We start from the raw sequence: 14,597 nt of genomic DNA, 5'->3' as shown, positions 1-14,597 counted from the left end.
CCCGGCTATGTTCTAGACACTAGAGATATGGCAGTGAACAGGAAAAATCCCTGTCCCTTCTGGAGCTTATATTTTATTGGAATGTTTTGAAGTTAGATGTATCCAAAAGTCTGATTTAAAAAAAAAAGTTGAAATGATATGGCTCTGATGTGCAAATACAGATTGTAATCTACTAATTAAAACCTCTTAGTTTTATTTATAAATATACTTGTTTGACTACATATATAGTAAACTAAATATACTGAGTTTTTAGAGTTGATTTTTTTCCTAGATGGAAATATTTATATGATTGAAGTACTAATTTTAAGTTATTGAAATTATTTAATTTACTACTTATGTATGTAAGCACAGCATACTACATTCATATTAATTTTATATTCATTTTGATTTTAATCGCCTTCCTGGTATTTGTGAGAGCTGCCTTTAAGGTTTATAATGTAGATGATAGTATAATTGCTTATGCACATTTTCATGAATGGGTTGTTAGATTTTATTTATTTTTATTGTACATTTCCTTACACATTCGTGTCCCAAATTACATTTACTCATATAAAATCATTTGCCTGCAGTTTTTTTCAGTAAATAGCCCATAAATATAGATGTTTGTCTCTTTTAACTTAATGAAATATACCTTCCCTCTGTCATCAGTAGATTAGATTAAATGAGTATATCTTCCATAATTTATATCATGATTTAAATTGGATTTTAATTTTTGTTGACAAAACACTAGGCACCAGCAGTTTTGTGTACCCCCATAGTTTTAGTTTGAACTAGCTAGAATCCTCTAGTGTACAGTTTGACGAGTTTCATCTCACCTATTTAGGCTTTTTGGTGGTTTGATACTTGACATCAAAAGGAAAGCACCTTTTTTCTTGAGTGACTTCAAGGATGCATTAAGCCTGCAGTGCCTGGCCTCGATTCTTTTCCTATACTGTGCCTGTATGTCTCCTGTAATCACTTTTGGAGGGCTGCTTGGAGAAGCTACAGAAGGCAGAATAGTGAGTACAAAGATTGGTAGTGGCCAGGCTCTTAGCTCTTCAGAGGCAAGTGTCTGTATGCATTTGTCTCACTATTCATACTGTTATTTGAAGAGTCTACCCACAGCATGATTAACCTGTCCCAAAGCAGACTTCCCCCCAAGGTAATTGCTATGGAAAACATGGGGAAGCCATTTGAACAGAAGATGCACAGTTGAGGTAAAAAAAATTATCTTGGCTTGCTGGATGAATGGTTTTATAATTTGAGTAAAAGGCTTGCATTGTCTTTTGGGCTGGGTGGATTGGGGGGAGACACTAACTGAACTGATTCTGGGTGGGCCATGGGTGGGAGGATTTATCAGTGGTGTTACTTCATCCTGTAAGGTATCAAAGGATTAGTTAGAGCCATATGTTTAATATTAAGTCATCAGTCCTGGCTTGTAGGCCTAGACTAGACTACTTGGAAGAATAGATAATAATGTGCAAATAATGGCTTTTTGAAGTGGCATTTACTTTAAGTTTGCTGTTATTAAATCTGTGAAAATAGCCAAAGCTTTTATTTGGAAAAAATAAAATATAATGAAACCTGCATCCATCCTTTGATATGACTAAAATGGAAGTTTTTGTGTTTTTCTGTTTGTGGTAATACTGTAAAGCTGTGGTGCTTTGTGAAATCTTAAGAGGCAATTTTTTTTGTTTATATGTGTTTTAATGGAATTTAAATTAGATGATTTGTAATTTTTAAGATCTTAAGTGTATTTTACTTAATTATATTTATTCTCAGTAGAAAATTCAATTTTTATAGATAAATGATTAAAAAATGACCAAAGCAGGGGTGGGGGAGGAGTTTAAAAAAATAGCCAAAGCTAAGTAATGACAATTATTCAATTAAAATGGTTCATGAGCTGAACAGGAGATAAATCTGATAACTGAAGTTTTCTTGTGACTCTGAATTTATTTTTGATTGTTTAGATTCTTTTTATCTTATTCTTCAATTATTATATCAGAGGTACATATTTTTAGTAAGTTGCTTTATGTGCTATCACAAATTGTGCATGTAACTCTGCTGGTCCCCATGGAAATGTGTTTTATCTGTCACCATCATGGAAATGCTGCCTCTCTGCTCATGGACTGTCACTGCCTGCTCATCTCATCCTGCTAACGTCTTAGTTCCTTAGGCACTGGAGGAATGTAGACAAATATAAGAAAAGCATGTGTCTCTTGTCTTCAAAGAACCCAACCTAAGTGAAAAAGATATATGTATATATTAGCATGTATATAGTGACTGTGTCATTGTGTGCTTTGCCACATATGAGTCAGATAAAGGAAGGGCTATAGGAGTTGAAGTAATAGTAACAGAGATAGCACAGGGATAATTATGGAGAAAAAGGATATGGAGATGTGTTTGTTTTCAGGTGCTTTATAAAACCTCAAGGAGAAATGGAGATATTAGGAGGTAGAGTTTCAGTATTTATAGAGTCCTAGAGGAAAATGTAAAGATTTTGAAAATTGTTCATATGTAAATGAGGGTTGAAACTGAGACTAGACGAGGTTCACAAAGGAGATAATTTACAGGGAGGGAAGGAGAGAGAAAAAATGGGCAATTAACTAGATTTATGGAATGGAGAAAGGATGAGATGTAGGGATGAGATGGAAGATGAAAATGACCCAGCACATTAGACACAGAGACTTAGAAGAGCAATCAGGATGGTGTAGTTTTGTGAAAACCAAACTAGAAGTTTTGAGAAGGAGGAAAGGTTAGCAAAGAGTGTTTGACAACTTAGTAGAGTAAGAGAGTAGTAGTGTGGTCTAGAGAGGTTTATATAGGTTTGTGAGGGAAAGCTAAGGATAGGGCTTCTGATGAGTAAAATGGAAACTTCTGAATGTACAGATGAGGTAGGCAGGCAGTGTAATGGGGCTGAGATTTCTTTAGGGAAAGATAGGTTTCAGTTTGGCAGTAAACATAAAAACAGTTCAAAAATTTAAAAAAAATAGATCTGGGCAAGAAACATTTTTGCTTCTGGTAAATGTGATAATAGGGGCAGGGGTGAAAGGAAGGTCTTCCTCTGACAGTATCTGCTATTTTAACGCAAGGTTGGGGAAGGGGAACCTTCATTTTGTGCCCGTTCGCTCCTTATGAATATTTTCTTAATTTTGCTATCTCCTTGCTTTTCTTCTCAATTTTTTGCTATCTCTAGATATCAGACGTGTTTTTCCTTTGACTGAAGCTCTGCCTGAATTCATTCCTAAGTGTGCATATTCTAATTGAACTAAGGGTTTTATGATGGCTTAGCAGTATCTTCTAGGACAAACTTGTTTTCCTCATGGGCAAGAAAATAAATTTATCCCATACGGTTAACAAATATATCATTAATATGGGCACTTCTCCTTCATGTTGCCAAAAGACAAATTTGTATTTGAATTTGATTCTGTTTTTATTCTAGTAGTTGAATTATACTTTTACTGAATACTGTCACATTTTGTTGTTTTGATTTTGAAAGATGCTGTTACAGCTGGTGAGAATTGCTACCATTCATCATTAGGTGCATCTATCTGCTAGACACTGTGCTTACTAGGTGTTTTTGCAAACTTGACTTACATTTTTCTAGTTGTCATCACCCCCATTTAAAAACAAGAAAGCTTAGGTTTGAAAAGGCTAAGATACGTCCATGACTCAACACCTAGTAGTAACCAGTCTTCTACTACAAATCTAGTTTTGAAGCCCCGCTCTTTGCCTGCTGCTGCTGTGCTGCCTCTTATTTCAGGAGGGTTGTTTCTTACAAGCTTCTTTTTCTTGCCTTTACTGATTACAGGCTTTTCCTTTCTGAATACTGCATTCCAGTTGACTTGATATTGTGAATGACAAACTATTCTTTCCTTACTTTCTTATCCCTCTCCCTTTTCTAGTGGCATAGCATATCATCACCCTTGCTGTCTAATAACTTAATCAGTTAGAATGTTATGTTGGTGGTGGTACAAAACTAGTGTACTAGCTTTGACTTAAAATTTCTCTTAGTCTTTCAAAGAGATTTTTCTCATCTATTTTGTTAAGTATTTCAGTTTTGATATCAGTTGATTAAGACAATCATTAATTTCTTCAAGTGGAAAATTGCCATTTAGAAATCAGTTTGAGAAAGACTTATTTGAAAGAATCTTTTTTGTAGCACCATATTGAGTATTTATTATTTTGTATTTTTAAAATGAACTATTTTAGACTTGTTTGAGTATTCAAAATAATACATACCTTTTTATAATCACAGACTTAAGAAATAAAACATTTATAGATAAAAGTTGAAGCCCTTTTGTGTGTCTTTTTCATTTATTCTTTCCTTGTTGCATCCAACAGTAAAGGTTGAGTATCTCTTATCTGAAATGCTTGGGACCAGAAAAAGTGTTTTTGGATTTTGGATTTTTAAAAGAATTTTGGAATATTTGCATTGTACAAAGTGACTGAGCATCCCTAATCCAAATCCAAAATGCTCCAGTGAGCATTTCCTTTGAGTGGCATGTCGACACTTAAAAAGTTTCAGAGCTTGAGTTTTCTGATTAGGGACACTCAACCTGTATTGAATTTTGAATTAAGGACAATCACAAAAAATTCACTTTTAATATGTAAAAAGAAAGCAGTTTTTCCTGTGTATTTAAAATGTATTAATAATTTTCCATATTTAAAATTTAAATTTAAGACTCAGTTGTATTGCTTTTTAACTACTTGATTAGTATTTTTGTTTTCCAGATGTCCTACATGTATTATAGTAGGTTAGAGATGTGTTTATGATGTATTGCTTTTATTCATTTCTTTTTCCTTAAACAGAGTGCAATAGAGTCTCTTTTTGGAGCATCATTAACTGGGATTGCCTATTCATTGTTTGCTGGGCAACCTCTAACAATATTGGGGAGCACAGGTCCAGTTCTAGTGTTTGAAAAAATTTTATTTAAATTCTGCAGGTAAGTAATAGTTCTCTCCTCATCACATGTTTGCACGTATGTACAATTATATGCTAAATTGTTTATTAACTTAGAAGCACACTGTATATTTAATAGCTGAAAAAGAGGATCTGATCAATATATGTAGTTTCAGTATTTTTGGGCTATTGTGTGGCTGACCCTACTATCTGGCCCCTAAAACCATTCTTAACCTAGTAACATGGAAATGAGGAAAGTAAGGTTGCCCTTGAGTATAAAAATCAGTAGATTTTGAGTACTGGTAAACAAATCACTTGAAGGACAATAAAAATCCTTTATGCTAGTGAATTTAAACCATAAAAAGGTGTTAATCTGAATTGTTTGTTAGGTGATATGTTGGTTTTATACAAGAGATTTAGAAAGAGGTGGATCTTAAAGGCCCATGCTGACCTTACCAGTCATTCCTATTTAACAGAGGGGCTTGAAGCAATCAAAGTGAAGTGTCAGTTTCCACTGGCAAGATTGTTCTCAGTGTGGAAGTGAATATAGGGTACTGTAGCAATTGGACTTTGAATTCAACATGGCCACTACTATTCTCTTTGTGACATAAATGCAGTTCAAAATTTTAGCGTGAAACAACTTGACGCTATTAAGTGTTTGATTGATTTAACTGTCTTGTTCTGCTTCTTTACTTACCATACCAGCTGATTCCGATTCTAATCTGGCATGGTACATAGACTAATAGTCAATGACCTATAGTATAGACTCTGGTAGTAATTTCTGATTTGAAATTTAAGATAAGAATTTATCATGGGAGAGGAGGTTGTGGTGGGATGGTAATGATGGAGCCATGTTGACACATATGACTTCTGGATCTTCAGAGGGAGTTAGATAAAACTGTTCTTTCTTGTAGACTGTATATCTGTCATTTACTCATAACTGATTTCTAAAGTGAGGTCTAATTTTGAAATATTTATTGTATAATAAATTTTCACTATAAATCTTTTATATAACTATATTAACTAACACATCTATTAATAAGCTAGTCTTCAGTTGAAGCAGAGTTTTCTCTAGTCATTTTGTCATTCTGTAGTTTACTCTCTGTTTTAGAAATTATGTTTTTATGCTATTCTTATTGCTTGTTATGAAAATTTTTATGTACAAATACTATCCAACATACATATGTTGATAATGTTCACATTTTTCTTTTTAAACAGAGATTATCACCTTTCCTATCTGTCTTTAAGAACCAGTATTGGTCTATGGACTTCTTTTTTGTGCATTGTTTTGGTTGCAACCGATGCAAGCAGCCTTGTATGTTACATTACTCGATTTACAGAGGAGGCCTTTGCAGCTCTCATTTGTATTATATTCATCTACGAGGCTTTGGAGAAGCTCTTTCATTTAGGAGAAATATATGCATTTAATATGCACAACAACTTAGATGAATTGACCAGCTATTCGTAAGTGTTTCTGTTTTCCCCTAATTTTAAAATGTGTTTTTGCAGAGATGTTAGAGCCTAAGAAGATGGATTTTTTTTGCAACGTGATAACTCACTGTGTCTAGCTGCAACTACCCAACTAGCCATGTGGTAGTTGGACATGTTTGTTTCAGATGAGATTTTGGCAAGGCAGTCAATGGACATAAATATAGTTGATCAAATTCAGTCATTTTTATTCACTGAAATAACAATCAAGTGTGTATATTTTTAGTCTTTTGTTTGAATTGGATAGGCCAATTTAAATTTGATTATTTGGCAACTAACCTACCATGTATTTGAATCAGGCAGTTATATTGTATCTTAAATTCTTTAAATTCTGGATGTATAGTAAGATATAGGACATATTTTTAAAATTTATAAATTCACATTTTGCATTTTCATTAATATTTTTGAGGCTTGATAACTTTTACTAAAAGTTCTTTTTTTCAGTAGAATTTCAGTATATTAGTCTGCTGTTTAGTGGAATGTTTCCTTGTGAATAGAACAGCATGAAATAGAAATATTTTAAAACTCTAGAATAAAATGGGATTTGAAAAGTAATGCATAGTAGTTACAAAAAGGTAGGCAAATATGTTCAACTGAAATAAAATAGACTATTGAAATTAGATGCATCAAAGTAGATTCCTATATTTGTTGTCTTTAGCAGTCATGCTTGGTTTGGTGTAAATGTGCTACTACATTTGATTAACTTACATGGAGAAATGTGGTTACCAAAAGACTAAAAAGCATACAGGTTTTCTTTTTCTATAGGCCCCAAATACCTGTACTCTCCCCTTTCCTTCCATTTCTCTTCTCCTTCCTTCTTTCCCTGCTACCTTCCCTTCTATCTCCTCAACTTTGATGGACAGCATAGGGAGGGATATGAAAATTCCTATAAGACATTGACCTATTTGAAAATATTAGTGACACTTTGATGCTAAATATATTATGTGCTATCTTCTTTGCCCTTAAATGCTTTCATTAAAAAATTTTTTTTTGTCTTCTCGTTTCCCTGCCCTTTGGTTCTTTGACTTTTATGAAGCATGACTTTTATAGTTAGTGTCAGCCAGTTAGAGCAATGTTTTCTTCTGGGTGATTAAGTAATTACATGTGAACAGCATTCATTCAGCTAACATTCTATGAGCACTTACAGTCACTGTGTTAGGGCTGTTGCCCAATTTATATTATAAATGTATAGTTTATATTTGTAGTGTTACTTTATTATTCACATCATAGCCCCTTTCATGTATGAAGAAATTGAGGCTCTTAGAGGTTTAAAACTTGCCTTAGGGTAAAACAGCTAGTAAATGATAGTGCCTGGATAGACTCCAAAGTCCATCTTCTTGCCTTTTCTCAAACCATTTATATAATCTAATTGGGAATATTTAGGCATTTTTCTCCCTTTTTTAAAGTACACATTTAAAAGTTTCTTTGCTTATGTGTATTTCTAGCTTTTTTAGGCTATCAAAATAGTTCCGGATACGAACTGAACTCTCTGACCTTTTGATGCTCCTAGTACTGTCCTGATGAAAAGCCATGTTTTATTTATTTCTTTAAGAATAAGTCTTAAGATCAATAAAGAGTGAGCATGAGTAGATAGCACTTGTCACAGTACAAAGAATTAACAGTAGTATTACTTATCGGGAGACTGTACATGTGGTGGGGGTGGAGATAGCAGTTACTGCTATGGAGGTTTAATAGATAAGATTTGGTGGAGAGTAATGTTGCTAAACATGGTGGTATCTTCTCAGATTTTTAACACATTGACTGCTATGTGAGTTGTGTTTAATTCAGGCTAGTTTTGAGCCTGGGGCCTCTGGAAGCAGTTGATTTGTGAAAATCTTACTTCTTGTTATTATTATTATTATAATTAATATTAATAATTTTATTCTAAAAATGTGGATTGCATTGCATTTAACTCATGCATAGAAAATAATAAAAAATAATAAATTAGGAAGTATTATTTTGTTTTAATAAAATACCGTGACTCCAAGGAAAACTTTTTTTTCTAATGTGGCAGTCAATGTATGAAAGAAAATAGTGCCCCCCAAAGTGTATATTTTACTAGTTTCATTAAGTAAACATTAATTGGTATTTGTATTAGTTTTATTTTATTTCTGTAACCCAAACCTTATTCCATTCTGTTGTTGTTTCTGATTGATGTATTTTCACTTTCTAGTCTTTATGCTTTGCAACATGGTAAAAAGGGTGAGAATTTAAAAGCTACCACATTTTGTAATTGATTTGGTAAAACGTAAACATGAAATCCAGGATCTTTAAACATTTATCCTACTCTTAATTTCTCAGATGTGTGTGTAGTGAACCTCCTAACCCTAGCAATGAAACTCTAGAGCTCTGGAATAAAGAGAATATAACAGCACACAATATTTCCTGGGGAAATCTCACTGTTTCTGTGAGTATATTATGAAATAAAAGGTTTTTAAAATATGTATTATTCTGATTCTTTTAGCTTTTTCTGATTAGACACACGTTTTTTCCTTGATCAATGAATATATATTATGTTTTCAGAATATAGTGGTGTTACTACCAAATAGTAGTTACCAATTTTTTACGTATCATGCATTAGAAAGTACAGGCTGAAAAGAAGGAAGCTGGTAAAAGAGATAAAGGTGGATATATTTGACTTCCAAGGTATAATTATTAAAAAGATGTGAATATACTTTGGTTTCAAATCCTACTTTGATAAATTCAAAGGCAATGTTTACTGGAACTGTGGTTTTATATTCTGGACATTATACAACATTTTATGTCCGCTTGTCCTGCTTGCTTTTTATCAGTTCATCTCCTCCATGGGCAGCTAATTTAGAGTATCATGAGTAGCTGTGGTTATGTCCTGAATGTCTAAGTGAACCTTGTCTAACTTGTAGAGACTAGTCTGACTCAAGCACTAAAGGAAGATAAAGGGAAAAGGACAAAAACATGTAATGAGCACCTACTGTGTACTGAATACTATTACAGATGCTTTGTATTCTGTTGGGAAATACTGTTCTAGCCCTAGAATTTGGAACACTTCCAAGGTTAGGAAGTAAAGTGATGCTAGCAGTCCAGGTTAAACTCGGTTGCCCTGAGCTTCTCTGGTGCTTTGTAGTATATGTGCTATTGAACTGAGCACTCTGGTGCTTTTTATAATGTATAAACAACTATAGGCCATTCCTTTCTCACTAAAGGTGATAGTTAGCCACTAACTATATAATTTGAAGATATGTGATTTTTTTATCCCATTGGTAATTTAAGTCTGTGTTGTCTAATACAGTATCCATTAGCTACATGTGCCTATTTAAATTTAAATTAAATATGATTAATTAAAAGTTTAGTTTCTCAGTTAAGAAGCTACATGTCAGCACTCAATCAACTCATGTGACTGCTGGCTTCCGTATTAGATGATAAAGATATATGACATTGCTATCACATAGTTTTATTGGACAGTGCTAATTTAAAGCAGTAAAAATCAGTAATCAACTCAGATCCATGCTTTACTAGTTTATAATTTGAAAAGTCATTTTTTGTTATGTAAGAAGTATAGTTAATACATGTGTTCAAATAAAAGTGTTTTGTTAAAAAGAATTTTTTTCATGATGCATAAGATGTTTTGATATTATAGATATAGGTATTTTCAGAGTGTTTTCTTGATATCCAAAAGGGCCATGTGAGGGTTGGTTTTTGTGTGTGTGTTTTTTTTTTATAGGTATAGCTTTTATTTCCATGACCCATCAGTATATGGAAACTGAAAATAATGGAACATCTAACTATTTTTCTTTTGGTACACACCTGACTTAGTTTTGTTAAAATGAGCCTCATTAGAATATAAATAAAAAAAGGACTTTAATGGCATGTGCCTTTCTTAATTTCTAATTGCCTTTCAGTTATTTTTCCTCCATAAAAGAAAACCAAGGCAGTAGATTTCTATAAATGTATTATATTATGCTATATTATTATAACTTGGCAAAATATTTCAGTGATTTGAGATACACATATTTTCAGATTATAACATCCCTGAACTCACGGTGTATTAATGCTATACTATAATTTGGCAATGTCTTTTCTTTCTAAGTGAAACAAAATAATCATGTGTCTTACAATCAGTTGCATGTTAGAGTCAATGAATTTTATTAATAATTTATTGGATATTTAAGAATCCTCTCATCTCTCTCTTTTTTCTTAGGAATGTAAAACATTTCATGGTGTATTTGTAGGATCAGCTTGTGGTCATCATGGCCCTTATATTCCAGATGTGCTCTTTTGGTGTGTCATCTTATTTTTCACAACATTTTTTCTGTCTTCATTCCTCAAGCAATTTAAGACCAAGCGTTATTTTCCTACCAAGGTAACTGGGATCTAATTTTAGAATTCTGGTAATATTTATGTTTTAAATTTTTATTTCCTTGGTTTATTTCAAAATACTAATATATTATCTGAGGTTAATACTTTATGCCAAATAGTTATAAAGAAATTATTTATAGTATAAAATTATTATGTGTCAAAGCTCATAGTAGGAAGATAATGGTATCATGAGAGTTGGTAGATTAGTTGTGAAATGTTTTATCTTTTGGGAAAGAATTAGATATAATTGTATGTAATTGTTAACATTGTCACTAATTAAAAATGCCATTCATACTTTCTAGTGACATATTATGTGTGAAAGACATGAATTACTTAGAAAGGGCACATAGTATTTCTGTGTTTACATTAACATAATCCCTTTAACACAGGTGCGATCAACAATCAGTGATTTTGCCGTATTTCTCACAATAGTAATAATGGTTTCAATTGACTACCTTGTAGGAGTTCCATCTCCTAAACTTCATGTTCCTGAAAAATTTGAGGTAAGGATTAAAACAAGTGGCTATGTTGTTGCTTGGGAATACAAGACAAATTTTTGTTAGTAGTTGCTTTGCAAAACTAGTTTCCTGAGGGCCAGTTGTGATTTAGTACTGACCCTGCCAAAGTCACTAGCTTGCAGGATCTCTAAAGCAGTTTAGGAGTTGATCTTGTAGGTAGATTGATTTCACCTTTTAACTAACTAAGTCTTATACTAAGTATATGACAACATGTTGAATTGGCATTCTGCTTTGCTTATCTATTTCTGCATAACAAATTTCCCCAAAATGTGATGCTGTTGAACAACAGCCCTTTATTTTTTTATAATTCTGTGGCAGTTGGGACTGGGCTTAGCTGGGCAGTGGTTTGGTCTATGGGTTGCAACCATCTAGTGGCTTGATGGGGGCAATATGGCATCATTCACATGTCTGGGGCCTCAGCTCAGATGGTTGAAACAGCTGGGATAGTTGCCTGGCCATCCCCTATCCCCCACCATCACATTCTGTTTTATCCTTAGGAAACCTTATATAGGTTTATATAACACATAATAATCTCATGGTTCAAAGAGGGTTATAGAAGAAACTGTAAGGTGTCTGGAGGTTGAGACTTTGAAATCACAGTGTCACTTTGGCCTTATTTTGTGAGTTAAAGTAAGTCATAAGGTCATCCCATGTTCCAGGGGAAGAGAAATAGACTCCACCTCTAGATAGAAAGAATGACTAAGTCACATGGCAAGGTATACACTAGTAGGGAAGAGAAGAATCCCTGTGGCTATCTTTGCAAATAATTCACTATCCATCCCAAGATTTAATTCAGTTCTTTTCTATCCATTAGCATTTCTTGGAATAGATACTGGCTATGCTGTAGAAATTTTAGTGCAATGGAGGAAGGAAACTTTTCTCTTTACTCTTTTAAATTTTTGACAGCCTACTGATCCAAGCAGGGGCTGGATCATAAGCCCATTGGGAGATAATCCTTGGTGGACCTTATTAATAGCTGCTATTCCTGCTCTGCTTTGTACCATTCTCATCTTTATGGATCAACAAATTACAGCTGTAATCATAAACAGAAAGGAGCACAAATTGAAGGTAATTTTAAAATTTTGCCTCAAACATTGTGATTTTTTTCCAGGTTTTAAAGTGTTTTCAAAATGATTAGAACATTAAAAAATGTAAGATTAAAATTAGTTTCTTCCCTCTTTCTAATTAGTATAGAATTTTAAATGGAAAGAACTCTTTAGACTCACACATATTCATGTTCATTTTACTTTTCAGAAAGGAGCTGGCTATCACCTTGATTTGCTCATGGTTGGTGTAATGTTGGGAGTTTGCTCTGTCATGGGACTTCCATGGTTTGTGGCTGCAACAGTGTTGTCAATAAGTCATGTCAACAGCTTAAAAGTTGAATCTGAATGTTCTGCTCCAGGGGAACAACCCAAGTTCTTGGGAATTCGTGAACAGCGGGTTACAGGGCTAATGATTTTTATTCTCATGGGCCTCTCTGTGTTCATGACTTCAGTACTAAAGGTAAAGTCTTTTTATTGCATTGTTTTAAAGTCTTATTTATAATAACATTTATACTTAGTTGTATGCAAATGAAACATTAAAATATACTTAAAATAGCTAAAATTAGTTTTGTTTTCTACAGTTTGCTTGGGAAATAATATTTGGTAATGTTTTTAGTATTTAGTAAGTTTTAGTAGTAAGTGTATTCATTTTAAAAATACTATAAAAGGGTAATATTAAAGGCTATATAGTTTTGGAAGGAGCTAGTTATGATCTAGAAGGAGAATATATCCAGAGGATTTTGTAGGCATATTAGATGAAGTAATATTGAAGGATGGATGATAATTTGTTTGACTAAAATGTAAAAATAATATTGCTGTTAATGAACTTATTGTATTCTTCCCGATAGACTAAATGTGAAACAAAAGTAGTAAACACTTATTAGAAAAAACATAAAAAACAGCTAATATTATAGTGAAGCATAAAATAAATTATTAAACACTTTTAATCATATCTGGTTTTTATATTACACATCATACTGAATCTAGTAGATTAAAAAAATAACTGACTATAGCAAATGTAGTTCAGAATCTAATCTGATATTTTCTATTAATCATGAAAGAACCCAACTGTGTTTTTCTCCTTGGTGTTTCAGTTATGTTGTAAAAAAATATTAAGTGTCATATATTATTTCTTAATTGGAGTATAATTTTCAGTGTATATGTATACTATGTTTTAACTAAGAAAAAATTGTAGTTGAATACTGAGTTCCTTGCCCTTATTTCATGGACTTTCTACCAGCCAATTAAGTCACCAGATATTTGTTAAAGTACTTGCTCTGCTATTATGCATGAAGGAAACAATAATAAATAGAATACATTACTGTCTACTTCTAAGAACTTAAAGGTCTTTTTGGTGAAACAGGTAAATGGTTAATTACTTAGAAGTGCTTGAGGACAAGAGGAGAAATATTTAGTGCAATCTTATGGGGATGCAGTCACCCATTGAATAAAGTTGCCCTTTGATTTTTAAAGAAGTTTTAAAATTTCTAGAGTATTAACTACATATAAGTAGAAAAATTCAAGTAGAATATTGAATTTTCTATTCTGATGGTTACCATCATTATAACTCTAAATATTTTTATAATTTTATTTTTCAGTTTATTATGTTTAGACTGAATCTCTTAATCTAAAACAGTGGTTCTCAAAGTCATCCTAGTCCAAAGACCTCTGGGAGTCCCTGACACTCTGTCAGGGGTTTGCCATATCCTTCTTTTTCCAAGTGCATAACTGTGTGTGGCAGGATGTGTTCATATACTTCAGCCAGAACAGAATATTGCAGCAGATTGGATGCAGATGTAGATATGATAATTCAATAGTCTTCTGTTAAGCTGGCCACTAAAGAGTTTTAGGAAAATGTAAAACAATGCTGTTCATTCACCTAATTGTATTTTGTTTTGGAAATTGTAGTTTTTCATAAAAATGTGTTTCTTATGTTAATTTATGGGTTTAATGGTATTTTAAAATAGCTATTTAAAATTTCTTTTAATTTCTAATACGGTGAATATCAGTATATATAACCCACATAAACAAAAGTAGTTGGTTGGGGGCGGGGGAGGGGGTCCTCAGTACCTTTTGAAGGGATCCTAAGACCAAAACATTTGAGAGCCTCTGATCAAAGGTTGTGTCTTCCTGATGCTTATGTATTCTCCATCTTCACTCTGCTCCCTTCCATCTCCTACCTTTTGTTGGCTTTTACTTTTATTATTATTGTAAAAGTTAGTAACATTTGCATTCTGTGCTGTTATTATAATTAAGCCTTCTCTGCTGCTTTTGTAAGTTAAATTATAAAAAATGCAAACTCTCTGGGAACATATAATAATATTATTA

At 32.9% G+C, this 14,597-nt stretch overlaps 1 protein-coding gene across 7 annotated transcripts in view; it reads left to right on the top strand.

Annotated features, from left to right (window-relative positions):
- SLC4A7 (solute carrier family 4 member 7) overlaps window positions 1-14,597 on the top strand; it is a 107,535-nt gene that overhangs the window by 75,148 nt on the left and 17,790 nt on the right. For all 7 annotated transcript variants that reach the window (XM_012786382.2, XM_020280664.2, XM_076005845.1 and 4 more), the window contains 8 exons: window positions 824-998; window positions 4,792-4,925; window positions 6,101-6,346; window positions 8,672-8,777; window positions 10,548-10,709; window positions 11,095-11,208; window positions 12,130-12,291; window positions 12,478-12,729. In XM_012786382.2, coding sequence (XP_012641836.1) covers window positions 824-998; window positions 4,792-4,925; window positions 6,101-6,346; window positions 8,672-8,777; window positions 10,548-10,709; window positions 11,095-11,208; window positions 12,130-12,291; window positions 12,478-12,729 — 1,351 coding nt within the window. The remainder of the gene's footprint in view (window positions 1-823; window positions 999-4,791; window positions 4,926-6,100; window positions 6,347-8,671; window positions 8,778-10,547; window positions 10,710-11,094; window positions 11,209-12,129; window positions 12,292-12,477; window positions 12,730-14,597) is intronic.

The sequence above is a fragment of the Microcebus murinus genome, chromosome 1 (genome assembly GCF_040939455.1).
Source record: "Microcebus murinus isolate Inina chromosome 1, M.murinus_Inina_mat1.0, whole genome shotgun sequence".
Lineage (NCBI taxonomy): Eukaryota > Metazoa > Chordata > Mammalia > Primates > Cheirogaleidae > Microcebus > Microcebus murinus.
Note: the sequence above shows the minus strand (reverse complement) of the source record. Positions and strands in the feature narration are given on the sequence as shown.